At 47.2% G+C, this 26,801-nt stretch overlaps 3 protein-coding genes across 25 annotated transcripts in view; 1 reads left to right on the forward strand and 2 right to left on the reverse strand.

Annotated features, from left to right (window-relative positions):
- SNX5 (sorting nexin 5) overlaps nt 1–4,420 on the reverse strand; it is a 17,904-nt gene extending 13,484 nt beyond the window's left edge. Inside the window, exon 1 of the mRNA XM_074578801.1 lies at nt 4,235–4,420. Coding sequence (XP_074434902.1) covers nt 4,235–4,408 — 174 coding nt within the window. The 5' untranslated portion in view covers nt 4,409–4,420. The remainder of the gene's footprint in view (nt 1–4,234) is intronic.
- On the forward strand, nt 4,412–15,147 carry MGME1 (mitochondrial genome maintenance exonuclease 1). Of its 23 annotated transcripts, none has more exons than XM_074578815.1 (7): nt 4,627–4,730; nt 6,333–6,524; nt 8,678–8,711; nt 9,899–10,500; nt 11,672–11,894; nt 12,353–12,485; nt 13,743–15,147. In XM_074578815.1, the coding sequence occupies exons 4-7, from the start codon at nt 9,963–9,965 to the stop codon at nt 13,875–13,877; spliced, it is 1,029 nt and encodes a 342-aa protein (XP_074434916.1). In that variant the 5' UTR covers nt 4,627–4,730; nt 6,333–6,524; nt 8,678–8,711; nt 9,899–9,962; the 3' UTR covers nt 13,878–15,147. The 23 variants fall into 23 exon arrangements, with proteins under 23 accessions (XP_074434910.1, XP_074434917.1, XP_074434909.1 ...); XM_074578810.1 differs by having other exon boundaries at nt 4,648–4,730; nt 8,678–9,151; XM_074578813.1 differs by having other exon boundaries at nt 4,648–4,730; nt 8,678–8,927.
- A 2,929-nt stretch (nt 15,148–18,076) lies between these two features.
- Nucleotides 18,077–26,531, reverse strand: OVOL2 (ovo like zinc finger 2). Its single transcript, XM_074578209.1, has 4 exons — nt 26,304–26,531; nt 25,372–25,565; nt 22,902–23,091; nt 18,077–19,089 (listed from the first exon to the last, which is right to left on the reverse strand). Exons 1-4 carry the CDS (start codon nt 26,401–26,403, stop codon nt 18,779–18,781), a joined length of 795 nt encoding a protein of 264 aa, XP_074434310.1. The 5' UTR covers nt 26,404–26,531; the 3' UTR covers nt 18,077–18,778.
- Between the last annotated feature and the right edge of the window lie 270 nt (nt 26,532–26,801).

Below are 26,801 nucleotides of genomic sequence, written 5' to 3' on the forward strand. Positions count from 1 at the left end.
GAGATATTATGTTACTAATTAGGACACTATGATAATCACCTGATCTGGAAGCACAAGAGAGAGAACACTACTGTGACCAATCCAGGTAGAGTTTCACAGCACTGCTTTTTTTCCCTATTGCTTACAGATGTTAAAAAAAGATCAACAAAAAAGAGTTGGATCATTTAAGTACAGTCCAGTGATCAATCCAGTACATCAGCTACCCAGGCTTCAGCTTGACAGACATGAGTTTCTGATCAGGCCTCACCCAATGCAAACACATTTTCATGCTTGCAGGCATCCAGTGGAAGGAAATGCCCTGAGTCACCAAAGCCACTTAGTTCTGTTGAGTGGCCTGAACTGCTGCTGCTTTTAAAATTACACCCTTTGCAGTTTTAGCAACAATTCTAGATAACTTGATGTTACTTCTGCATTCTAACAAAAGAATCTGCCAGTGCAAGCAACTGTGTACAACATCCAATTGCTAGTGAAATAAGAACCCGTATTCATTCTCAAAGTCAGATTAATGCAGGGGTCTTCCACATGGACAGGCTCCCAGAAGGAGCAAGGAGCCCTTCCATAAGGGTTTGTGTGTCACAGCGTTCTGCTTACTGTCAGCTACCTTGTAAAAACCCTCTCCTCTTACTGATCACCTCCCTGCTGTCAGTCAAGAAACAGCCACAAACAAGACTTCAGTAGTAATTACATCTGCCACTACCCAGCATCCATTACTTTTTACAAAGTAGTCTTTCTAATTAAACCAGTTTAAGTGCTCTCCAGAGAGCAGTAAAAGATCATGATGTTTTCTGGCAGTTTATACAGAGTCTTCAGTTCCAGAGGGCCTTGTTTCAACACCCAGGAGTTAACTAGCAGACTTTCAGAGTATCTGGCCAGCAGATATTAGTGGCATTAGTTGCTGGAACTATGTTTCAGTCATATTCAGCACAAGTAGATTAAGTTTCCCTTAATCAAGATACTAAAAATATGTCTTAAAGTACACTGCACACATGCAGCAGCAAAGAGCCAATACAGTAGATGTGAAGCTTTGATTTCACAGCCTTTGTGACAGACTTGTGTTAGCTCTCTGACATTCAGCAGAATCAGCCCTGAAGTAGTCCAAGTTACACAAAACCAGGAAAACTGAACCAGTCTTCATGTTGCTACTTACGCTATAGAAAATGCTTTCCAAAATTTGTGACTTTGGACTGTAGAACTCCAGTGACACATTAGTTTCACTATTTTGCTTAAAAAAAAAGATAAAGAGGGAATAATAGCTCAATTTAGTCTCATTGAAATGGCATTCCTCACCAAGTGCAGTGCTTGCCAAGCAAGCAGAAGGCAGCCTGTATAGCCAGAGCACCTGTTGCCACTGGCTGTACAATAAGCTGGCCTGATCACTTTGCTCTCCTGCCAGAGGGATCTCTCTGCATCACTCCCTGTAGTCACACACCTCCTTACAGTGTGAGGAAGCTGTGGGAAGGACACTCTCAACATTGAAGGATCCCACGTTCTGAGCAAAAGCCTCTCCAGCTCACTTCACTCCACCTAGCAGCATACAGGACGCTTCCACACAACCTACTGCTTCCTCAGCTCAAGGAGTCAAGCAACAGCTTTGGCAGTGCAGGCCAAATCCACCTTGCTGCAGCAGTCTGCCTGCAGAGCACAGCCTATGGCTAAGCACTTTTAGCCCATATGCCATCTGCAAAGCATGCCCAGCTAAAATGGAAATTGTGCAACAGAAGCAAATCCCTAAGCCACAGTCAGCATCTACAAGAATGTTTTGCTGACCTCCTGCAGTGAGGCTGGAGTTGGCGGTAGGGAGTCCCAGCAATACAGGCTCACCATGCTCTCTTCACCTCCCATGGATTTGAAGTTGTGTCATTAGCCCAAACTGGGCCAGCCTCATAGAGGCTATACGTCCTTGACAGTACATTATCCTTATCCAGTAGCTTTCATCTTGCTAGCAGGTCATCTCCCTACTTGCTTTTAGGCCGAGCAGCATGTAGTTGCAGTTCCCTGGCAAAGCACAAGCAAGATCTAATAGGCTCTCATTCTTTCCAGAGCACATAGCAGAAGTTGTCCATCACCGAGAACCACTGTTCAGGAGTGATAACAGCAAGTCCCAGGCTACGACATACCATTCTGTCTTCCACTGACTGTTCCGAGAGAGAGGGGCTACAATACTCTCTCTCAGTATTTTGACCTAGAACAGTTTAATTGCGGACTGGAGCCTTTAAAATAATATCAAGCCACTGACATTAAGAAATACCAGGGAATTTGCACAAGCTTAGCTTGGCAGTCCCACTACTCACTTCACTTTCTGAAATGCCTTTTCCTCCCCATGACAGATTACACTGTCTTTCCCACTGCACTTCCAATCACCCTTATCCTACCCTCCCTTCCTCTTCCTACATATCCTGATCCTCTCCTGCTTTGCCACCTCAGGGTCAGTTTTCAGTTTACACTTACCAATGATTCCTATTCAAGGTTAAGACCTAATGAAGCTTCCTTTATAGGCATAGGCTTTATCTACTGGCCACACATCAGTTCCATGTTGCTGTTTCCTTACCTAAACAGGAACAGACAAGATACAAGTATTTCCATCCTCCTCCCTGTTGCTGGAATCCAAAGACAGCTCTACTACCCGAAACAAGCTAGTTAATCTTTGGCCATCAAGCATTAAAGATACTCCAGCCCTAACCGTGGGAACGTTTTCCCCTCCCCCCAATATTCCTGTCTGATAAGTTAGAAAGGGCACACAAACACTCAAAGTTACCAGTTGCTGGAAGACAGCTGATATTTTACCTTCCCCTCCACCCATCACCTACAGGTCTTGCAAGCCTTACAGGCTTGCAACTTTCACTCAGTATTCTCAAGTGACAGATACTATAATACCAATAGTTTCACATGCAGCAGGAAAAGGTTAAAGCACCAGCTAGTTCACAACTCAAAACACCTGTTCAACAAACTTTTGCCAGTTCTACCGGACCAAGACTGTTTTAAAAGATTAAAATGCAGGAGAAGCAGATGAAAGGAAATTACCTAAAGAAATTATTCAAGACAGGTATATTTCTAGCCCTCAGGTCAGCTAATATACATCTTCCAAAAGGCTGGAGAAAATACAGACTGAGAACACAACCCTTAAGCACACTTAACAGCTTAAAACACAAGTCATTTTCCTGCGAGTTCAGTTTAGTCACAATGCAAAACTACATTCAGATACAACAGTATGAAAGCAAGCTAGACAGCTCACAGACTGTTATATGACTGTCCTACCTTCTGTTCAGGGTGTGTTGGGGGAGTTATTAAACCAGGTAGACAATCCAGGCAGCTTGCCCAGTATGAGAAATAATTCCAAGCACTATCTACATACACACAGTAACTAATTCACAAAGTCCCTGTTTTAGCATTTAATTTGCATTTCCTCTGAGAAGCTGAGCATCCCAATTTCAGGAAACACTCCACACTCCCTCAAAGCCAAGACATAAGCCTCCTCAGCGCTCAAAGCTTCAAACTAACAAGGCACTACTACAGAGAAAGGAAAACTAACTCAGCTACCGATGTGACAACTAAAGGAAAGAGGCGTCACAGCTGAAGTGACAGCTGACAGCCTAATTAACACAGGCCACACAACCAGGAAGGCTGGTCACAGACACACAAGGCAGCTGACCCGCTGAGGAAGAGCAAGTTTAAGTGCCTACAGCACTTCATGGCTAGCACATAGCCACAGGTCCTGACAAGCAGGTCCAGCTCCTGCATCCCCCAGCAGGCCCCGCTCCTGCAGCCCCAAGGCCCTGCTTATCACCCCACTCCCACCACCAACTAGGTGCCCCCCTCACAGCCAGCACTGCCTTGTGGTAGTGCAGAGCCCTCCCCATCTCCTCCTTCCCACCCTGTTTTCTTCCATTTTTATCTTTCTCTACACACCTCTTCCTTCAGAGGCAGCACCCCGCACTCACGCTGGGAAGCTGCACCCTCATTCCCTCCCCTCAGAGGACCTCGGGTGCAGGGAGAAGCAGCGCAGGGGCTGCTAAGAAAACTAACATTTAAGAAAACTAATGTTAAAAATTAAAAAAACCACCAAACCCTAAACCGAACAAACCCAAAACCTGCCACTGCCCCGGTGCTGCGGGGGGCGGGGAGCTCCCTCACGGCGCGGGGGCTGAGCGCGGCCCTCAGCCCGGGGCGGGGGGGCACGGCCGCACGGCCGCGCCGCCACACCTCGCCTCAGCCAGGCCTGGGCCGCCGCCCTCACCTTGCTTTGCGCGTCCTCCCGGAGCAAAGCCATGTCGCCCAGGCACGGCCAGCCGCTCACCGCCCTCCCCGCCGCCGCCGCCTCATATAAGCCCGGGGCGGGGCCGCGGCCGCCTCCCGCCGCCAGCGACACACCCCCGCCCTGCACAGCGCAGGCCGTGGCGGCGGCGGCCATCTTGGGTGAGGGCAGGGTGCCCCTTGCCCTCATCCAAGATGGTAGCACAACGCTTTATTTTAATTATTTTTTTCCCTTGCTTTGAAAGACGTGAGTTATCTTCTTTGGAGGTTTTCAAAGAACACTCAAAAAAAAAAAAAAACAAAAACTGAAAGGGAGAAGGCACGCCCCCCCACCACCGAGCTCCGGAAACAGAACTACAGATCCCAGCGGGCGGCGGGGCCGGGCCGCGCCTGCGCACAGGCGGCTGTGGCGGCGGTGGCGGGAAGCGCGGCGCCGAGGTAATGGTGGCCCCGCGTCTCCATCTGCGCGGCTGATAGCGGTGAGGAGAGACGGGGATGGGGATCGGGTCGGGGCCGGGGATCGGGTCGGGGCCGGGACGGCGGTCGCCGCTTCGGTAGGCACCTGCGGCTTGTGGGGGGAGGCGGGCTGGGGGGGATGAAAGGTCGGTCCCTCAGCGCCGGGCCTGGGTTAGGTGAGGGAGAGCAGCAGCCTGCCCCCGTCGCAGGGCCTGCAGCTCCCTCCTCCCGACGCCAACCCTTGTGCCCACCCCGACCCCGGTCGCAGGGCCTGCAGCTCTTTCCTGCCGAGGCTAACCCTTTTGCCCACCCCAGCCCCCGGTGGGGCAGGCGGGCCTCGAGCAAGGCTTCTTGTCCAGAGCGGCTTCTCCCAGGGAGAGGGATGCCCTGCACAGGCATAGGCTGTCCAACCCTATCTGGGATGTCCAGGTGCCTGTTCAGAAGGGTTTTCCGTCTGCTGGAGGGCACTTGCTGGTCACCGAGATTAGGCCAGCTCTTTCACAGATTCTTTTGCCAAAAATGCTGATTTTGTGTTACAACCCTATTTCCTGCTAATTCCCTTCCCAGTGCTGAAGCTTGTTGTTTGCAAGGATATGTAGCGATAGGACGAGGGGCAATGGTTTTAAACTAGAGCAGGGTAGGTTTAGATTAGACATTAGGAAGAAGTTCTTTACAGTGAGGGTGGTGAGACACTGGAACAGGTTGCCCAGAGAGGTGGTGGAGGCCCCATCCCTGGAGACATTCAAGGCCAGGCCTGATGAGGCTCTGAGCAACCTGATCTAGTTGAAGATGTCCCTGCTCACTGCAGGGGGGTTGGACTAGATGGCCTTTAAAGGTCCCTTCCAACCCAACACGTTCTATGATTGTTGTCCCTTTCATCCGTTGTAGCTCTGTGGGCTTGTGCTTTAAACTGGGTTGCTAAGTTTTGGGTTTTTTTGGTTTTGTTTTTTTTAAATCTCTTTTTTCTCCCCATGCTCTTAGCTTCCTGAAAGAGGGAGGTGTATTTTATAACCTGGATAGTTTCAATGATTTAGCTTGCAAACTGCAAGGAACCAAGGGAGTGAGGTTGAGGGTAGGGAATGGGCAAGCGTGCATAGTCCTGAAATTTATGTAGCTGTTAAAGCCCTGCATTATTAAGCTGTAATCAGAAAAAAAGAGAAAGTGGTGATTTCGACCAACAAGATAGGTTACTGTTGCCTTTCTACATCACATAGTAATACTTCTTTCCAGATAAAAACCTGCAATGTTAACTTAAAATTATACCTACCTTCATCAGTGGATTTGCCGTCCTCAGATTGGGGACACAGGATAACAGATCTGTAACTATGTTTAAGAGTGCTTTTTCTTATTATCTTTAAGTAAACTAGTGGGTTTGTTTGCTTGATACGTGACTGTGGAGAAAAAGCTATACTGATTATTGTCTGAAACCATAGTTGGAGGAAGGTTTTTACGGACACGAACACTTTCTTAAGTAACCCTTTTTTGTTTCCCTCACTTAGGCCACTCATTCTTATCCTGGAAAAACTTCTTGTCTTGTATTAGTGCAGTTGTTGGAGCTGCAAAATCAACTATCTTGGGAAACTTAAAAGAAGTCCTCCCTTTTTGTTGTTTTTTTTTTCCTCCAGGTTATTTTATTTGTGTTCAGTTCTCCAGTGTGGCTCATCATGCAATACTTGATGCATTTCTACCACTCTTCGAACACAAACTGTTTCAGAGAGAAGGGAGACACTTGCCCTGAGGGAAATATCAATTAAATTCTGCTCTTTGTGTATGAGAGTAGATCCAGACCACTCCAACTCCATTTCTTTCTTGTAAATGTAAGTTATTTGCACAGAAATGCCACTATGATTTATTGAAAAACACATGATTCTTTATTCTGCTAGATAGAAGCATTCTTTATTTCTTAGCAATCTTAGAACCTCTTTACTTCTGTAGAACAGCACAGCAGCTGACGAACTCTCCCTTTCCTGGTGGTTTAGTTCACAGAGAGCACAAACATTTCCACAGATATTACACCAGAACAATATAGGCTGTTAATTCAAAATTCATACTAGATGTTACTGAAACGCTGTATCAGTGTTGTTATAAATTGGTTTTAGGGCTTGTAATATTGCATATTTTAATAGCATAATTTAATAGCATAATTCAAAGCACTCATCTAGTATAAATTTATTCCTTAAAAAATATTGAGGGGGCAGCTTACTACAAGTGAGCTTTGTATTGAATCAGGTATCTTGCTTCCTGCAGCTGACACAAAGCCAGAATAAACTTTTTCTTTTGTCATCTGGCTAATGTAACAAACACACTCATTGATCCAGCGTTTATTCCGTTCTGATTAATACACTTGGGTAGGCATATTAATGGTCATCAAACAATAGCCTGAGAAACTACAAGATTGGTTACTATTACATTGGAATAAGAGTATTTTTTTCCTGTTCTATTTTAAATCACAGTTTCAGCAACTCTATTAGGAGGTAAACTCCGAGAGAGGAGAGATTAATTTTTCTGCACTGCTATTTATGATGAAAAAATACAGTGAAGCAATTTGCTTATGGTATTAAAGCCTGACCTTTACGTATTCCTTTGCTGCTTTTACTGTTCTTTGTTACCTCCTGCAGCAAACTGACACCTTTTGTAATGTGCTAACATTGTTCATTATTTCTTTGTCAACAAGGGGCACATTTTGTCAGGTAACCGATCCCGTTCCAACACCAAAAAATCTATTAAAAATGTGATTGTCTTCTGAGAAGAATGAGTTGCTGTAAATGCTGGCATATAGCAATTTTGCAGAAGTGAGATGCTTTATGATGGTGAAATGACAAAACATGGGGAGCTTCTTAAAAACAAATTTATTAGAACAATTGGTAGTAATAGTTGAAGACATACAAAATTCACTGAAAACCCAAGGAGAATTGAAAAATTAAAACATGTATATTTCATTAAAAATACCTCTTTATGCTGTTACAAATTTCTAGCAAGCTGTAGAAACAGCTTTTTGACATTATGTAAGAAATGAGAGGTAACATGAACTTTGATTACATTTCACCTAAATTTGTAAAACTCCCTCACGTGTTCAAGAAATGAAGCAGGGCAGAGCTTAAGTTACAGAACATAGTCCAATTTCTTGCTGCTGTGTAACCTGCCTAAATCAGGTTGTTCTATTTTTTGGCAAAACTTGTATACTTTTGTGGCAATAAAATGGTTGAAATTGTCTGGTTTGTCCTTTCGTAATGCATCTGACTGCACTTTTCTCATGTGGAGGCAGGAGAGCAGTTTTGACAGGAATCTAGAAGGTCAGAGGATGCTCAGAGCAAGAGTCATGTCCATTCTTGCTGGTGAACGCTGGAAAATGAGAAAACAAGTGCAACTCCACCTAGGCCAGTTCTGCTGGATAAGGAAAGCAGATTTAGATTTGATTTGATATTAAGTGTAATGTCATGATTAAAAAAGGGGAGTGACAGATTCAAAGTATCTTAAATGGTGAGTTTCCCTTGTAAGGTAGCTTGCTGTATATCTAATCAGACTGTAAAAAGTCAGTGGCAGAATTAGCCAATTGGTACTTTCATTATTTTTCTCCCTTACTCTCTTATGGACCATGAAGCGGTTTTAAAATCATTAACTATTTTGATTGATATGCATTGTAATTATAGGAAACCCTTACTAAAGACTCTGTGAGACCATTTAACAACAGTATGGCAAATCTGGCTGTAGGGCACCTGGTACTGGGTCAGAAAGGCCACTGCTACATGACACAAAGTTCTGATCCAACCTAATTGTGTTTTCCTGGTTCAGATTTGCTTTTGACAGGTTAATTTTATATCGGGTTACATGCAGTCAGGTTACAGAACAGTTATTATTTGCCCAAACGATACAAAGTCAGCATGAAAAGGTAAAGCCAGTAAAGAAAAAAGCAGTGTATCTGCCTAGTCCTGATTAAATGTCTACAGCTGGAGGTTTTTGTCCTTCACAGATGAAGAACAATATTTATGGAACCAGAGTCCAAGGTCTCAGCCTCTTGTTACAAGATGCCTTGATCTCATCAGCTGCAGCCAGTACAGCCCCATTTTTGCAAACTGTTCTGTGTGACAGATGCCTGCACCCACACGTTGGTGTCACTGCAGTTCTGCGTGAGCGCAAGATCTGTCCATACAAAATAACTCCTCCTGCTATGTTTTTGTTTTCTGTGTCGCCTGCGGTGTGGGCAGCGTATGAAGTGCTGTGTAAGAAGTGTGGGGAAAGAAAAGAGTAACAAAGTCCTTTTGGGAACAAAATGCTGATATTAATTGGCAGTCTGTGTTGTCTGTATTCTTTGTTTGTAGTGGATGGAAGGGAACTTTGTAATGGTAAGCAGATAACTTTTCGTAGGAGAGAAGGCCTCAATTCTGCAAGTGGCATTTTATCCATGTGCATAAACTTTCCCAGGATTTGGCACTGCAGTTACAAGGTAGTTTTGAAAGCTGTGCTGTGAACAATAATTCTGGTATACTGGTTTTGCTTTTAAACTTCCTAAGTGTCTTAGAACACAACGATGTTTGAAACTCAGTTTAGAAAAATATTCTTATATTTTAGTCTGGTCTTTAAAAGATTTATTTGAATCTGAAGATACTTGCAGCATATCTGGTTTCTCCTTGGCTTTCACAGTCTCGGGAATTTCAGCATGCATATACTGCCACTGTCTGCTTTCTCCTAGGTATACAAAAGAAAAACATGTTTTTATTTTCCAAAAGGTACTTTGTCCCCACAATCCTCTTAAGTTGGGCATCCACTATAAACTTACTTGGTTTTAATACCTCATGACAATGGATTTGCTACATTCCCTTCTGCATAGCCGTTTTTTATTTCCCCCTCCCTCTTTTGGGGAGGGGGTGTTTGTTGCAGAACAGTTTTTTCTGTCTCTTTTTGTGACAGTTTTGATCCTCTTACTGTAAGAGCACCCTCCACTGTAGCATCTTTATGTGTTTGCCCTGTTTCAGATTTTGTGGACCAGCACTGGTTCTTTTCAGAATCATTTCCTCTTTTCATTGCTTATCGGTTCTATCTGTTATTGTATTATTTACGTAACGGAATTTTGGTGGCATAAGGTGTGTGAGGGCCCTTTATGACCACATCAGTTCTTTGTTTGGCAAAGGGCAAAAATAGGTTGATGGTAGAGTTTTATGACTCTGGAAATCACGAATTTCTTTTTCCACAGGGGGGAAATATGGTTACCGACAGACTGTTCCTAACAGAAGAAAGAAAATTCTAACTGCTCACAAATGTTTCTTGTCAGAATGAAATTCCTACAGCTACTGTCCAGGAAACCTGGGAAACTGGGAATGCTTTTTCAAATACCTTTTTGCCAAAACCAATTCCCATATTTGTGTCTGGCCACCTCCACTTGTCTTTATAGTAAAAAGAAAAAAGTGAATGGTTACGAACAAGTTGACCAAGAAAAATACAAGAACTTGGTCTACTCTGTTACATCTTACAAAACCAGCGCCCAAACACCAGAGACAATATTGGAAGAAGACAATTTGTTATATGGGCCACCGGATAAACACAGACCTCCCGTTAAAGCTGAAACAAAAACTCCCAAGAACTGTGTTCCTTTAATAAACCCCGACAAGAGAATTCCCCTTCTCAGCAGTGAGTCAAACCTCCCCATGAAAATCTCTTTACAAAAAACAAAAATGCCCAGTGTTACTCGTATTCTTCAACAGACTATGTCTCCACGACAAGTCTTTTATCTAGAAAGATGGAAGCAGAAAATGATACAGGAACTTGGAAAAGATGGGTTTGAAGAGTACACTAAAAGTAAGTCTAACCAGTGTGTTTACAAAGTAGAAGCAATAGCCTGGATAGCTGGCTGGGACATGCTAGCATAGCTGCAGTGTCTGGCCCTACAAGTCGAGTGTTCTGGAAAGCCATTATAGTTGTTTCCATTTCAAGGGGCAAGAGCATGTTATGAGCACACCTCAAGTAATCTAAGCTCTGATCTTTGTTCTAGGACCACTAAAATGGATTCAGAAATGTGTGGAAAAATGAGAATTGGACTGTAGACTTTCTTTGCCCTATTCTGTCTGCTTCTTCTTTATTTCTCGATTTGCTAGCATCTATTTACAAATAGATATTTTCCAGCTGATGTTACTGAGCCTGTTTGTGGTTACAAAACTACTTTGTAACGACATAGAAATAAGCATTCTGAAGTCTCCAGTGGTTAAAAAACTAGTATCTTGCTGTTTAAGTTGAAGTTCTTCAGTAACTGTTTAGTACACATAGCCTCTTCTATGAAATCACCATGCATTTAGAGGTTTTCATTTCATAAGACCTACAAAGGTGACTTCCCCCAAGCTGTAGGACTGAAGGGGGTCTGGGAGGACCTGGGGGATAGTAGGTAGCCTCTTGTAGCAGGTTGATAAATACCCGAGTGCTCCTTACATGAGTTATTATGCTATTTGAAGCTGAATATCCTGTGTTTGTGCTTTTTGAGTTGATAAGCACTTCAGTGAATAAGGTGGCATAACAAACCTAACATAACTATTTAAATTTATCTTTCTTGGAATCATTTCTGAGATAAACCCTTACTCCTAGAACTGTGCCCACCCGTTTCAGGAGGAGATTATTTCCATTCAAATGAACCAATGCAGTGGAAGAAGCAAATGCATCAAAAGCAGCCTAGAATAATATTTTTAATTCGTAGAAATTCACAAATGCCTTTGAATAAACAATAAATTAAAAATCATATTTTGTTTCTAATTAGTGAGACCAAAAAAATAAAGTAGGCATTGATGTAAGAGATGCTAATTTCACTGTTGACACTTAATTTATTTTTCTGTCTCATTCCCTTCTCCTCCCCACATCCTCAAGCTTTCAGTACAAAAAACCAGGACTGCTTTAAGAGCTATGTTGCATAATATCTAGAATACAAGTCCATCAGGTATTATAAGTAGCGTGTAAAATGCAGGGGTTTTCCCATTTTTCTTAGATCTTTTTCTCCAAGGAGAGCTCTTTCATGCAGCTTTGGAATCTATATTTCTGTCTGAAGAAGTGACAACTAAGGAGCAGAGAGAAGATGTTGCTATTTCTGGCTACTTATCAAGCGTGCAGCATGTCTTAAAAGATGTCAGCGAAGTGAAAGCCCTGGAAAGTGCCGTTCAGCATGAGACTCTTCAGTACCTGGGCCTGGTAGACTGCGTGGCTAAGTATCGGTGAGGTACTGGTTCTCTAAGAAACCTGATTGTGCCAGTGTTGCGTGGTGCTCCGTGGCGCACAGGAGCCTGTGTCCCGGGCTGGAGCAGGTCTGTTGGTGAGCTGTTGGGGGGAAGCTGGAAAGATCTCTAAGAGGGACGAAATGGGTGAACTCAGAGGTGAACCCGATGGCAGAAGTGCTGTTGTTCTTTGTGGAGAATTCCTTACTGCAGCAGGGTATGAGCGGGGCAGGGTTAAGTGCTCCTCAGCAGTTGCCGGGAACTGCAGCAGATATTCGTAAGTCTTGATTTTTGAGTTCTAAACTACCAATGTGGAAAAGACTTGCTTCGACATAATAATGAGCAGCATGACATCAACAGGCTAAGAGTGATACAGCTTTCTTTGCTGTCCATCCTTTGTTTCTTACTACGACTAAACTTAAGTTTAAAACATTGTCCTATCTTGTTCTCTTATGCAGAGGCCAGTTGTGTGTGATTGACTGGAAAACTTCAGAGAAACCAAAGCCGTTTCTGAAGAATACTTTTGACAACCCATTACAGGTTGCAGCATATATTGGAGCCATAAATCATGATGCCAATTATGACTTCCAGGTCAGTAGGCCTACTACCTGTCAAGACAAGCAGTAGCGCCCGTGTTATTTTAATTTCTCCCCACCTACTGCCTTTAGCACCTGCTGTCCAGCATGGAACCGTTGATTGGATTTGTAACAAAGCAGCCCAGTCTTAGATCAGGTTAAGCCGTCGTACTGTGAAATAACTCCACTATTCTTGCTAATCCAGCTGCCTTTGCCTGTCAGCAGTGTATTTTCATTGGTTTTAAGGAGCTGCTCAGTGGGACCTAGGGATGTTCAGCATCTTAGGAGGTCAGATGAACTCACAGTGACTTGGCATCTGGGCAATCCCCAGTGCTTTGTTCTGTGTGGTTTTTGCTTGTGTCAAGAGTAGGAAGGGGGAGGAGAGGAGGTAAAGCAAAAGAGCCTGCAAACAGGGAAATGGGGTGGGAGGGCGTTGCTCGCATCATGTGTTGCTATATCCCACTAGCAAACGAGGGACTAAGTGATTTACTTAGGGTGTTTGGAAGCTCTGCAGTGTTTCCTCAGAGGAAAGCAGTGTGTTATCAATCACGTCATCGGAAAACAGTGGAATAATGTTTTTAAAGACTCCAAACACGATTCTAGCCAGGTCTGCTTGGCCTGAAGGACTGTTATTTCAATACAAAGCATTGAGGGGGGAAGATACAAAGTAGAAGAGAGCAGGGTAATCCATTGGTTGTCCAGGGGACTTTCTAGAATATTATACAGATCAGTAAACACAAGCACTAAACAGACATGGTCCTTACAGAGTGAAATACAAGCAGTAATTTTGGAATTCTGCTATTAGTCTTATGTCCCCCACCACTTTCACTTCACCCCAGTAGCTGTGTGGGGTTTGGATTAGAGCTGTTTGTCAAGTGTAAAAGATGTCGGAGCACACCGAAGTAACCATTTCCATTCAGACCGATGCTGGAGAATGGCATCAGTCTGGTTATATGACCCCAGGCAAAACCTCATCAGTCACTGGCAATTTAACCAGCACCTGCAAGGTTTAAATAGACCCTGTCACTCGGATACTTAGAGTTTGAGTCCTCCAGCTTTCACTAAAGCCAGTCAGAGCTTTGAGCTCTCAGCGTTTGCATGTTAGTCTCCAAGTATTTTATGGTAAATTATTGCTCTTTTTGTTCCCCATCTCTTATTTAAGGTACTTACATGTTAAGGATGAAGTTTTACAGTGAGGTTTAGCGTTCAGAATTGCTGATTGAAGTTGCATATTAACACTGTATTTCTGACAGCGTTCTGTTTTTAACTGTAGGTTAGCTGTGGACTGATTGTGGTTGCCTATAAGAACGGCTCCCCTGCGCATCCGCATTTCATGGATCCCGACCTGTGCTCGCAGTACTGGAACAAGTGGCTTTTGCGCCTTGAAGAGTACATGGACAAAAACTGACCCAAACTAAGCCATGATGAAGCCTGTGGTCTGAGCACAGAGCCAAACCAAGAATCTTTTGTTTAAATCTTCCGTTTGAATACATATTCTTTTTTGAGTAACTTTGGCTAATTTCTTAATATCGGGGTTTCCCACCACCACCACCAAAAAAAAAAAAAGATTGAAAGAAAATTGGAGTGGGGCATGTGTATTTCCTTACGTTGTAGGTGACTTAAGTGGACTTGGCTGGACAGAGTCGACTTACTTAATCTCTGGTTTTCCCCACAAAGTTTATACAGCCTGAAGTTGATAGGAAAGTTGTTCAATCAAATCATCCTTCTTTTGTCGTTTTTAAAAAAAAAAACCAAAACAAAACAACCTGTTGCAGAACTGAGACTTTGAAAATGAAGTTGGTGAACTAAAACAGAACGACATCTGCATAGTCTGAGCTGAGAGAAATGCAAACGATAAACAAATGAATATAGTAGACCAGGTTTCGGTCAGCTTAGTTCTTGTTCATCTCAAAGGTATCTATTAACAGGCTTGTTACGATTTGTGGTTTCTCTTACGGCAACAACTGGAAAAACTGCGCTGAGAATTATAACCAAAGTTCTCATAAGCGTTTATTTAAAATACTAAGGCAACGCAATTCTTTAAGAGAGGTGGCTTAGCAAAAGAGGAGCAGAATTGTGACCGATACACTTAGAAATTTCCAATGAGTGTTCTGAAAAGTTGGAAGTTTGACCACTTCTAGCAAGTGGCTCCTCCTGCAGGTTTCCTAACAGGCTGGGCGGCCCCCATGAGAGAGCTGTGAGAGTGCAAACCTTGGACCTTCGGTTGTGGACAGGTCTGCAGCTGTCTTGAGCTCCCCTGACTTTGCTGGGGGTCTGAGCCGATACGGAGCCCACCTTGTGTGGAACCATCTCCTGTGCCAGGTTATAGCGTTCGCCAGTGCGAGTGAGTTTGTAAAAGCAGCCTTGTCACTTCGAAGCTGGGCCTTCTGAGGAACGAAGAGCTGCTGGTTGGGTTTTGTCAGTTGTTTTTGTTTGGGTTTTTTTTCAAATAAGTTTGTGAATAGATGTTCTAAAACGGAAGAGTTAATTTGAAGCTTGTTTCTCTGTCTATAGACTTGGTTTTATGAATAAGCCTTGATGTTGTCAGGCGGTATTGCTTTGTTCCACACCTGGAAAGCTCTTTTCCTCATTCCCTTTGTTTACTCTGAGTTGTACGTATGAGTTTTTGTAATAACACTGCAGATTACCAATAAAAATACGACCAACCCATAAGCTTCAAGAAAATCAGCCCGAACCGTACCCAAAAAAACCCAATGGGCAGGCTTGCTGCTGAAGAAACTGAAACCTTTGTTCCTGCAGGGTACTGAACTGTGGAAACCTGTGCAATGAAACTTAGTTATAGTGGTACTTGCTTATTCAAACCTGGCCTGGTGATGCTATGATTACTCTGTGCTTAATTAGATTTCTATCTAAAAAGACAAACCGTGGCGACTGAGAAACTGGGTTCAGAGATGACTAACCACGAGGACGCTGCGTGAGCGCTCAGAAGTTCTACCTGTTTTACCAGTATCTTCCCACATCACAGAATTTTAGCAAGTGGGTGGTTCAACGTCCCTGAACACGGTCGATTTTCTGTGAAAGACTGCTCCGTGAACACAAAGAAGGTGGGCATAAGCAAGAGGTAAGATGCCCCTGGGCAGAAGCAGGAGGCGATAAGTTGTGCTGAATTCCCTGTGTTGATTGGGATTGGGTACATCGAGAGAGCACGGAAGAGTTGGGCAATGTTTGGGTGGGATTGCCGCCTTCCTCAGTGCATCATCCAGCCGTTAGATGTCTCTGAAGCATGTAAGATTCCAGACTCATCCTGCCACCTGGTAAATGTCAAGTCTGGAGCCTGGGCAGTGCTGTCACCTCTTGGCTTCACCCCTGCTCATCTGTTTAACAAAAGCCTTGTGTCTGAGGAAGGCTCACTGCCTCGCTGGCAGTGGCGCTTTGTAAACCTGCCTTTAAGTCTCAGATGAGCCTGTACCATCAGAGAGCCAGAAGGCAGGCAGCCTTCAAAGGCAGAAGCACTGGAAGTAACTGGTGTCTAGCAGTTCTGACAGTCCGGCTGCCGCCGGCATCCATCCCTCGGTGGGCTCTGGAGCGTTTCTGTAGTGCCAGTTTTCTCCCGTTACAGAACTGGCAGATGGCCTTTGCCACGGTCACGCAAACTCAAACCCACTTTGTGACCAGTTTAGACTAACTTGCCAGACTGTTAAATTGATGTGCCCAAGGCATCTGCTACAGGGTGTATCTGTCCTCTGCAGAAAAACCAGCTCGTCAGAGCAGTTACTCCAGCTGTAGCATCCAGCTTGTCAGAGCTTTGCTCTCTGTCCAGGTGTTTCTTCTGCGTACTGCTGCCTGATGCTTTTTTGCTGTTGCTGTGGATGCCTTCTTTGACAGATTACCCAGAAGGACCACCTTAGTGTGTCAACAGGGACATGCTTTCGCAGTGATGGAGGGAAATCGGAAGCAATGTGTGGGACAAACCCCCCGCACATGCCTACGAAATGTGTCTCCAGCTAGACAGGGAGGGTCTCAGCTGCATCTCCACTGCTCCAGCGTGAGGGCGGAGGTTTCAGCAGAGCTAAGCACAGGGACCCTTTGCAATTCGGTGAACGCGAGTCCCTTTGCTCAGGTGGGCTCTACTGAACAGTCCCACCTTGGAGCTGAACTCAACAAAGTCTCATGACGGAGACCTCGCTGAGTTGGGGGGGGGGGGTTTGAGGGGGACGGGTATCACCAGCACAAATGGCTGAACCAGCTGTTAATACCTTGCTGAGCCAGGCAATTTTGTACTTCAAGCATTCGTGCTTCGTTCAGAGTGAGCGACCTTCCATTTATACTCTGCAGTTATAATGGCATGATCTCAGAAGAACTGGGGATCAGCTTTAGCTCTTTTTGCAAAGTAAGGATCTCCTAATTTACCGCAGATGCTTTTTCTTTTTTCCTGTGGACTTCCCATTCCTTAAAGCATTCTGTGAACTTTCCTGTTACATAGGATGACAAGTTTGTTCTTTACACAGTATCATCACTTTATTATCCTTGTTTTCAAGGTCCCAAGCACCAAACAGTTGTGCTGAATAAAATATTAATATCATTAGAAATGCTTTAAAACCCCTAGAAGCTTCTCCCCACAAAACCCCAAGCAGATGCCTGTACAAAACTGAGGCAAATGGAGAAGATTTTTACAATTCTTGCAGACACGCTCAGAATCTCTCATTTTAGTAGTAATGATTCTTAAGGTCCTGGCTACGACTCTGTATTTTAGGTGGCTGACTTTTCAGCTGTTGTTTCGACGCATATAGAATACGGCGTATCCTGCCCCAAGTGTACAGCTTGATTTTGAGCACGAAACGGCTTTGGGGAATTTACAAATGAAATCCACTAATTGTTAGACATATAAATTGATGTAAAACCCGTTTAGCGGCTGTGTCCATTAAGAGACAAATGAATAACACAGGCTTGGACCAGAGTAACTTGTGGTCGCTGAGGGTGTCACCACCCCACCCTGTCTTTCTAATAGACACCCAAGTGCCCAGTAAAGGCTGCAGCAGCTTCTTTAGAGTCTCAGTGTCAGGCGGCGGTTTCAGCGACATCAGTTACGGGCATCCCTCTCCCTCCCTCCCTTTTTTTTTTTTTTTTTCAAAATCCCTAAATTCACACTCCACAGTCCCTACAGGCTGCCCTCTGGGTTGTCCTGGGTCAACAGAAGCTGGAGCAGGACTTCGGGGGAAGTCCAAAAGCACAAGTGCCAGCACCCTCAGCATCGTGGCCACCTCCTTCCCTCACGGCATCGGTCTCACTCGGAGCCCTCCGAAGTGACAGTGGGTACAGGTTCATGCCTACATTTTTGCACTGATCTCATGAGGCAGGGACAGGCTAAATCTCACTCTTCACGGCATTGCACCGCTCTGTTCTATCAGTGAACGGGCACTTGATCAGTAATAAGACAAAAAAATCCCCAAATGCACACGCGCGCGCACACACACCATAAAATACACACAAAATTGCATTTCGTCATGACAGAAAAATACATATCTTCAAGTCATTAAAGTGTTTTCTTTGGGTTTCTGGGTTGATATTGATGTATGTTAAAAGGGTGGGGCAATGATCCCCAAAGTGAGCATGACAAGTCCAGGAACATCAGCGTTAAGGTTACACTTAAATCTAAACATGATAAAATAAGTTCACAGCTTGAAGTACCTTAAACATGACCATAAGTCTGCCCTGGGAAGTTTGGGAGGAAAAAGTTCTGCGTCCTTTAAAAAGAAGTTTCAGCTCACCTTGGATCATGCTTCCATAAATCACTAGTTTACTGCACGGAGGGCAGAGTTAAGGTTATTTGCACATTTTATCTTATTTACCGATACAGCATACTCCGGTTCTTAAGACCAGTTTAATTAATTTTGCATAGAACAATGTAGTGACAGCTGCGCTTACACGGCACTTTTCACCCAAACCTCTCAAAAGGAATCTGTAGGGAGGTAACGGTTATCATCTTTGCAAAATACACTGGGGAAAGGCGAAGGTATTTGTCAATGGCCACGCGGACGTGTGGTAGAGCCGAGACAGAAAACGGGTTGCCTGAAGGTCAGTTCAGTAAATATTCCGTCCGAGATGTGACGGGCTCTTCCAAGCTTTCCATTTTTCTTGACCAGATAAAAAGTATGATGTCTGCATCATATACCGGAATATTTCTTTCAAGTTGAGGTTGTGCCAACACCAAGACAGTCCCGTTAACCAAAGCATCCCTTTCATTTCAGGGTTTTCTTTCAAAATTGTTTTTAAAAAAATAATATATATATATCTCTCTATAGTCCTACATGTAAACTTCATTCCTTTAGACCACTGTAATCCACCGTGTTACTCATCCTTGTCGTCATCTTTGGAGTTCCTCTGCAGGACAGGGCTCAGTTTGTTTTGCAAAACGGCTGCGAGTTTTTTTGAGGTTTTTTTCAGGAAAGCGCTTCCGGGGTGAACGTTACTAACGTGCAGGTACAGGTCCTCCTGCGTGGGGCCCGTGTAGCCGCAGTCTTCGCACACGTAAAGTTTATCTCGCCGCTGTTTGTAGGCGTACTGCTGCTGCACGCCGTGAATCTTCTTAAGGTGGGACTCCAGGGAGCAGCGCTGGGTGAAGGCTTTGTTGCAAACTTCACATTTGTAAGGCCGAATTCCTGCAACATGAAAAGACAGCAATTACCGTCCTGATTTACGTTTCTTACAGCCGACTAAGGAGCAAGGCTCTGGCATATCAGCCATGGAGCAGATGGCCGGCAGCCACGGACCTACTAGCCCAAGGAGCTACCTGTCTAAATAAAACATCTTCCTTTTGGCCTAAAATTTTCAGGAATGTGTTGATATATTTAGGAATAGAAAACCTAGAAACGTTTCGAGAAGACGTAGGCAGACGCTGTGAATAACAGGTGCCCATCGGCGCTTTGGTCCTAACGAAGGAGCCGTTATCGACTCTTGCGAAAATTACTCCTGTAGAGCCCCGACTTTTTCAAGTCCTGTGATTGGGTAAAACTATCGGTTTCCGCTAACCTTTCATTTTGGCTTTTACAATGGATGAAATCTCGCATCTAAGATGTTAATTTTTCTCTTTTAGTGAGCAAAGCTTAACGAGGCTTCGGTGAACGGCAGCCTAATGTGAACATACAGCGATCACAGTGCTTCAAAGGAGAAGAGAGCATTTCCGTAGAATACAGATGGGATGACTGAGATTACAAGCTCCAGTTCTAGCAGAGAAGGGCATGAAGGTGACAGAAGAGTGTCTCCAGAGGAGCGAGAAGGAGCTGCCTTGTGATTTGAATGCCCAAGCAGTTTCATTCAGCACAGAAAACCAACACCGTAAAAATATTGACCCGTAAAAAAAATCCCCATTTTACCACTAATTGGCACCAATTTAACAACAACGACCCCCCAGTACTTGAATGACAAATAGCTGAGGGTTTATTGACACTTGAAAAAAATTAAACCAGCAGTGATTTTACTTACTAGACCAGCTCAGTAAGTTTTCAAGCAAAGACCAGCATTAAAACCGATGCAAGGAGTTACTTAAACCCCTCTCTTTTCCCAACGGAAGGTGAAACACCAGCGTGCGGAAGATCTGACCTACGGTGAGTAACAGCCAGGCGAAAAAGGGGCAAAGCACAGGCTTTCATACAGACGGTTGTAACTTTGTAATCAGATTGTGTTAAGTTCACCTCTCAGTCGCTGATCTTTCTAGCAGAAATCCAAACTGATTAGGAGTCGCAACCAGCGGCACCTCGATTGCATTTTTGCAAGTCTTGTGAAAGGAGGTTATCCCGGTGCGCCGGCTTAAACTATCGAGGCTGAAGTTCCCCAACACCTACTGCTGCGAGACTGCTTGGGTTACGTGACACCGCAATTGGAGAGAAACTCCAAATCTCCAATAGAATTCACCCACAAACCCCCGTCTTTTACAAACAGTATTTCGGCTGCCCTTTCGTGCTCACTGAAGGCAATTTAAACCTCCACCTTCCCCAGTTCCTGACGCCAACAGTGCTCCACAGGCACAAATACAAGCACAAGAGGGGTCGTGCCAGGATGGCAGGGCCCATCAGGGCTGTGGGAACTCCTTCATTACTTGGGAAACATTTTAAAATTTGATTTTACTGTGTGTATTGGTTACTTTTGAACGTTTAAGTCTGCTTATGCCATGAAGCTAGACCGGGACGGTTGGCTTTCACGTTCTCTTGACCCTACCCTGCTGTTGCACTGTCCGGTTACAAACGCTGCACGGCAATTTCCACCGGAACACTGAAATTCAGCAAAGCGTATGTAAATGAGCACACGTAGCTACGAAATAAAGCCAACAGGAGCACTTCCAGCTTGTCTTCTTTTTAACATACAAATATAGCCCAGCTTTCCTGAACAGCAATCAAGTTTGACATAAAAAAGGCCACCGCTTTCAGAGATGCCACACTTCAGGCTGGAAACGATACGTGCCAGAACATTATTGGTACCACTGCGACCGCCAGCCTTCATCGCCCCCGCAACGCAGAGCACCAGGTAAATGCAATGTATGTGAATGTTTGTCCTGGCTTTACACTGGAGAGGAGAAATAGTGATGCCAGGTTTCCCCTAGTACATTTGGGGACAATCGAACCATAAGATTCACGTTTCTAGGACAATGGGTTTTTACTCCTGCCCAGTACAAAGATCCTTCTTCCCTTTCAGAGTTTCGCAAAATTGGCTCCACTCCTGTGTAGGAAGTTCAACCCTACCTGCCACACCATACACATTTTTTAGCTTCTGAAAAGACACCCTCTCGGATTCAGTTTCTGAGTCTCAAAGGTTGAGGGGACAGGTTGAAAAATCGCTTCTTTCAGAAGCACTGACTCCATACTTCAGCCGTACCCCGGCGGCAGCTCCCTGCTCGCAGCCGGCGGCTCTCCTTTCCACATGAAAGCTTTGCAAACAAACCAAACTAGCCCAAAACGCTGGCTCCAGACAATGCTCTCCAACTGAAACGGGCGGCATTGTTTTCGTGAGCTCTCCTGCTAAGAAACAGCTCCTGCCCACCAACGTATTTGCATCGCCTCTAGCAGTTCGCCTGGTTAATGGTGCCTAAGCCAAAAAAGGGGCATCGGAGAGTGAGCCCAAGTAATCGGCCGGTCCCATAAGTCACCACAAATGTGGAAAGTTGGAATGTGCCCGGCAGATGGGGTGGATGCATCTTCTGGGTGCCCTGCAGTGCGAAATCAAAGCCTCCTGAGCACAGGCAGCTCGGACTGCTAGAAAGCCTCTTGCTTGGTGAGGATGGGGTTGGTAGGTATTTAAGCCATCGCTTCCACTAAGAATAAGAAAGAGAAACAAAAAGGTGGCCTTCTGCCTGCTCCAGGTTAGGATAAGCACTTCTGTGTCCAGAGAGCTGGATTTGAGGCAACCACCCTGCTTCAAAGAAAGACAACGGCAGCTATTTGGGGTGGGCTCGAGAACTGACCCCACTGCAGAGTGGCCATGGGAAGTGCATCCCCCCCCAGCCTGGTGGAGCCATACGGGAGCAAGAGCGAGCAGAGGAGGGAAAAGGACAATTTTTCAGCCTTAATGTGTTTAATGGCTTAAGTCACAGCATCCTCGGTTTTGCCTGTACATCTGGTGTAGATGCAACCAGGGAGGAGGGAACTAAGCCCAGGCTAAGGGCAACATTTTTACCCACCCTCAATCCAGGGCCGGAACCGCTGCTGGGATATTTTTCAACCCACTGCTCCTGGTTTTCAACCCATGCTGTGATTCACACGACAAGGGAGCAGAGACGGTTTAGGCCAGTGGCCAACCTGATCTGGGTGGCTGGATGTGCAGAGGGAAACGTCTCCGAAAGGGGACTTGGGGAGCTGGTAGCCTGAAGCAGGCAGGGATGCAGCACACAGGGTTAGCAGAAGTCAGATGTGTTGTCTGGTTTCTAGGGAAACTAGAAACTAGTTTCTGCAGGCGCAGAATGAACCACACTCTGGTTTCTCCAAACCGTGCCAAAATCAAGCCATAAACCCATCCTGCAGGACAGCCGGCGGGGAAGGTTTGCAAAAAAACCAAGAAACTGCTGCTCGTTGCCTCTAGAGGGCAAAGCATTTTCATCCACCGCCCGCCTGCCCTCACCGCTACACACCAGACTCGCAACAATGTGCCATGAGTTGGTTATCCCGGGTGGGTTATCCTGGTCTCGTGGCCATGTCTACACCACATCTGGATGGCAGCTCATGCACCCAGACTGTTTCACACGGATTTCTTTATTTCTTTACTTCTCCTCAAATTTCTTTAGTCCCAGGACTTTAATCTGTCCAGCCTTTCCCTTTCCTCCACTGCATCCCCGCTATTTTTTGCAAATGTTGTCTACCTGGGGTTTGTATTATTATCTTGCCAGATTACCCTCACCCTCTCCTTCTCCTTGTCCCGTCTTACCCCTTCTCCCACCTCCCGCTAGCCAGAGCCGTCCGTGACCCTCCAGGGAACATGTTCTCACCGGTATGGGTCCGGACATGTCTTTTCAGATCGAAGGTGTCGTTGAAGCCTTTTCCGCAGAAGGTGCACAAGTGTCTCTTCACCTGGCTGTGACACTTGACGTGACGGTTGAGCATCCGCTGCAAGCGAAAGCCTTTGCCGCACAGCTCGCAGCTATGCACCGTAGCATCGTTACAGGTGCCGGTGGTGAACTAAGGAATGGAAGAGGACAGGGCGAGTAGGCATCAGGATGACAAAGACCGACAGAAAACAAACAAAGCAAGGAGGGATGGCGTATTGTTGCATTAGAAAAAATTCTTGGGATATATCCAAAACCAAAAGTGAAAGCATTTGGGAGATCCTTGCTGGGCGATACCTTCACGCTTCCCTTGTAATCAGGTGGGTGACCTAACGAACATGCACAGTTTGGGACGAGGGCAACGCTGGCCAGCTTGGGCTGCAGGGGTTAAAAAAAAGCCTGCGTGTTGGATACCTTCCCAAGGCAGGGACCCTCGTCCAGCTACATCCATAAGCACATACACGTCTAGGCTATGAGGACCTCTTCCGTGGTGCCACGTGTGTGTTTGCTCCTGCACTCAGACAATATCCTGGTGGGAGATGGGAGGCCCCTCCTGGCATGAGAAAGTCATACCCATGCGGTGCCTTCGCTCCCAGCTGCTATGGGTCCCTCAAAAAACAGCCAGTGGTGGAAAAAAAAAGGTAGGTTTGGCGAGATAAACCAAAGGCACGTTGTGCTGACTCAGCAGAGACTGAGACAATGGCACTAATCTCCCGTTGGTCTCCCTGGCTCGTTAATTAACGGCAGAGTGTCATTAGGGGTTAATCTCCTCATTCCCGCTCCTAACACCAAAAATATTGTGCCAACACCATGACCTAACTTGACTAAGGGAGACACTGATGATTCAGCTCTCGGGAAGAGCGTTCCTCAGAGGGCAGGCTTAGTGTCTGGAAGACGCAAATACTTCGCTATTAGTTTAATTATCGGCGGGGGAGTGGACGTGCTCGCCGTTAGCCACTTGGGATGGGGGAAAGCCAGCGAAGCGGGCGGCACCACATGCACACGTCCATCGGCTCCGGTGGCGCTTTTGGGGAGTTTCTGTGGCACGCTGAGAAAACCCAACTCTGCCGAAGCGGGGTTTCGCTGTGACTGTTGCTAATGGCCCAGGTTAAATTACACAAAGTAGGTTAAAGTCAAAGAGCAGCGGGGCAAGCTCTTCATAAGGAGAAGAATACATGTGGTGTTTCTTTTTCCTGAAGAACCACTTATTTTTCCCCATCCTCCTCCTTCACTTACTACTGAAGCAATGCTACCTACAAAGAAAGATTTTTTAAAAAAAATCATCTGCAAAACCACGAGGTGTGAAACTAGAGGGGGAGCCGGCTGGGAAGTATCTGTTGGGCAACAGGTAGGACTCCACCTCATGCGGCCGCATATAAGCAAGGTGAAAACCTAGTGTTTAATCATGAGATTAATAACATGGTGGCTGAAAGGCTGTCATCCCAGCAGAGACAGTGGGAATTTTTACAGCTCCATCCATCAGACCAACATCCAGGGCTTAACGAGGTGTTAACTAACCACCAGTAAACACATCTCCTTCCTAGCACTGGGGTGGCCTGGGTCCACCTCTGCTGAGGGGAACCCTGGATGTTCAGAGATGGACGTGGTCCTCCCACCCCATCTGCATCACCACCACACTTTGGGAGCTCGGTCTCCGGTTCTCTGGTACTATGAGGAGCCCATGAGCCTTCTCGGCCTTGGGAGGGACATCATGGTTGTGCTCTGCTGGGTCTGCCCAGGGGACACCCAGTCACTAAAAGCCCCTGCCCATGCAGCAGAGAGGCTCTTCAGCAAAGTTAATGGACAGATACTTGCTTCATTTCACCCAAGCCTGAGGGTCCACCTCAAAGTGGCAATGGCCTTTCACAGCTTTGGAGGAGGACCTTTTCCTAGCTGCTATCTTGATAAGTGAAGAGGGTAAGGGGGGGTGGGGTGGGAAGATTCAGCACAGCCCCCCTTGGCCAAGGCTTGACTACAACCTGGAAGGCGGCCTTTTAAGGAGGCCCCACGTTAAGGAACGAGATCCACCCACGCACCGTGGGGCATGACTCCTAGCTGCCAGGGCTGGTCCTTCCTGGCTGGCTTCAGAGCTCCTTTGGGACCCGGGCCAAGGAGGTCAGGGGCAGCGTGTCCCAGGCGGGGGATAAGGGAAGGCAAAGGGCGCTGGAAGATTACGGTACATCGCTTACAAGGCTTGCCCTGCCGCTGCCATCCTATGGGAGCTGCTCTTTGCGGGGCCTCCATCTCGGTGTGTGGGACGGGTGCTGTCACCACCACAGCAGAGACGGCCCAAGGGACTGCTGTCACCCGGCGTCCCCAGCCGCCAGCCGGGCACTGCCCTCAAAGAGGGGTCACCCCATCACGGGGGAAGAGACAGCGGGGCGGGGGGGGGAATGGATTGCGGGCCGGTTACCTTGATTTTCGACCTGACGACGGGGCGCTTGACGGCCAGGTCCAGTAGCATCCCCCCGGCCGTGCCCAGGTCGCCGGGGGGGGGCTGGAGGGTGGGGGAGTCGCTGGGCTCGGCGTCGCGGGTCCCGCTGCTGCTCCCGCTGCTCTCCAGGCTGCAGCTGTCCTCGTAGCCCAGCAGCACGCAGCCGATGCCGCCTGCGGCGGGGGGATGCGGTAAATGAGGGGGGAGACCGGGGAGCCGCCGGCGGGGCGGGGGGGGAGAAGGCGGCGGTGGGGGGCGGCGGCGGGCGGGAGCCTCCCATCCCCGGTGTTTAACCTGCGGGCGGGCCGCCGGCGGCGGGGGAGGATCCCCGGCTCCCGCTGCAATCGGAAACTCAAACACGAACGGTCCCAAAGTTCAAACAAGCCAGCTCCGCCGCCTTCCCGTTATACCCCGGGCAAGGGCAGGAGGAGGAGGAGGAGGAGGCGGAGGGGGAGGCCAGGAGGACATCGTCGTCGTCCCGTCCCCCCCCCCCCCGCCCGGCTCCTTTCTTCTCCTCCTCCCCCCGCCACCTTTCTCATGCAAACGAGGTTTCCCACCTTCCCGGACACCCCCCCCCGCCCCCCCGCCCCCGCCATGCCCCGGGGTGGGAGATGGTGCCAGGCATGGGGGCGGCAGCGCCCGGCGGGACCGGCACCCCCCGCCGCTGGGCGGGGAGGGTCCCCGAGCCCCTTCACCCCCCACCCCCTCCACGTTAAGCACAGCTCTCCCCGGCCCGCCGTCCGTCAGTCCGTCCCCCACCTCGGGGGTCTCCCGGGCGGGCAAAACCCCCTCCCCAACCCACCCCCTCCGCAGCCCGCGGGGTCCGGGGTGAGGGCTGGGGTCCGGCGGGGACCCCCCCTCCCTGCCGGCGGCGAGCGGTGCCGGGGGAGGGAGCCCGTCGGCGGCCGTACCTGGGATGTAGGTGTCGGCTCTCTCCTCATCGGGCAGCCCATCCCAGCTGCGCACCGCCGGCTGCGGGCTCCGGCGCTTCACCAGGAAGGCTCTGGGCATGGCGAGGGCAGGGGGCACGGCTCTGCTCGGCTCGGCTCGGCTCGGCTCGGCAGAGCTGGGAGCGGAGCGGCGGCTCACCCCGCCGCCCGCCCGCAGCCCGGCGGGGAGCGGGACCGCACGCACCGGGCAGAGCCGCCGAGGCGCGGGGAGGGGAAGGGGAGGGGAGGGGAAAGGAGAGGGGGGGGGTGGGTAGTGGGGGGGGAGGAAAGTTTCATAAGGTGGAATAGAAAAATGCACCAGGAAACTTGGGAAGGAGCATGCGTGCTGCAAACATAACGGTGTCAACAAGTCTGCTTACCTGTCCGACCGGTTGGAGCAGCTGAGCTTTGTTCCAGCCCTTCCTAAGGCATGAATGTTTGCAAAAGAATTTAACGTCTGAAAATTAAAAAAAAAAAAAA

This window comes from Larus michahellis, chromosome 3 (genome assembly GCF_964199755.1).
Source record: "Larus michahellis chromosome 3, bLarMic1.1, whole genome shotgun sequence".
NCBI lineage: Eukaryota > Metazoa > Chordata > Aves > Charadriiformes > Laridae > Larus > Larus michahellis.

Excerpts from the sequence above, each read along its gene's own strand:
- MGME1 (XM_074578803.1), top strand. The coding sequence starts at position 9,963 with ATGTTTCTTGTCAGAATGAAATTCCTACAGCTACTGTCCAGGAAACCT. Across the intron at positions 10,501-11,650 it reads GTTTGAAGAGTACACTAAAA|GGGTTTTCCCATTTTTCTTA; the intron begins GTAAGTCTAACC and ends TGTAAAATGCAG. Across the intron at positions 12,486-13,742 it reads ATGCCAATTATGACTTCCAG|GTTAGCTGTGGACTGATTGT; the intron begins GTCAGTAGGCCT and ends TTTTAACTGTAG.
- OVOL2 (XM_074578209.1), bottom strand. The coding sequence starts at position 26,403 with ATGCCCAGAGCCTTCCTGGTGAAGCGCCGGAGCCCGCAGCCGGCGGTG. Across the intron at positions 23,092-25,371 it reads TCGTCAGGTCGAAAATCAAG|TTCACCACCGGCACCTGTAA; the intron begins GTAACCGGCCCG and ends TCCATTCCTTAG. Across the intron at positions 19,090-22,901 it reads ACATGTCCGGACCCATACCG|GAATTCGGCCTTACAAATGT; the intron begins GTGAGAACATGT and ends TTCATGTTGCAG.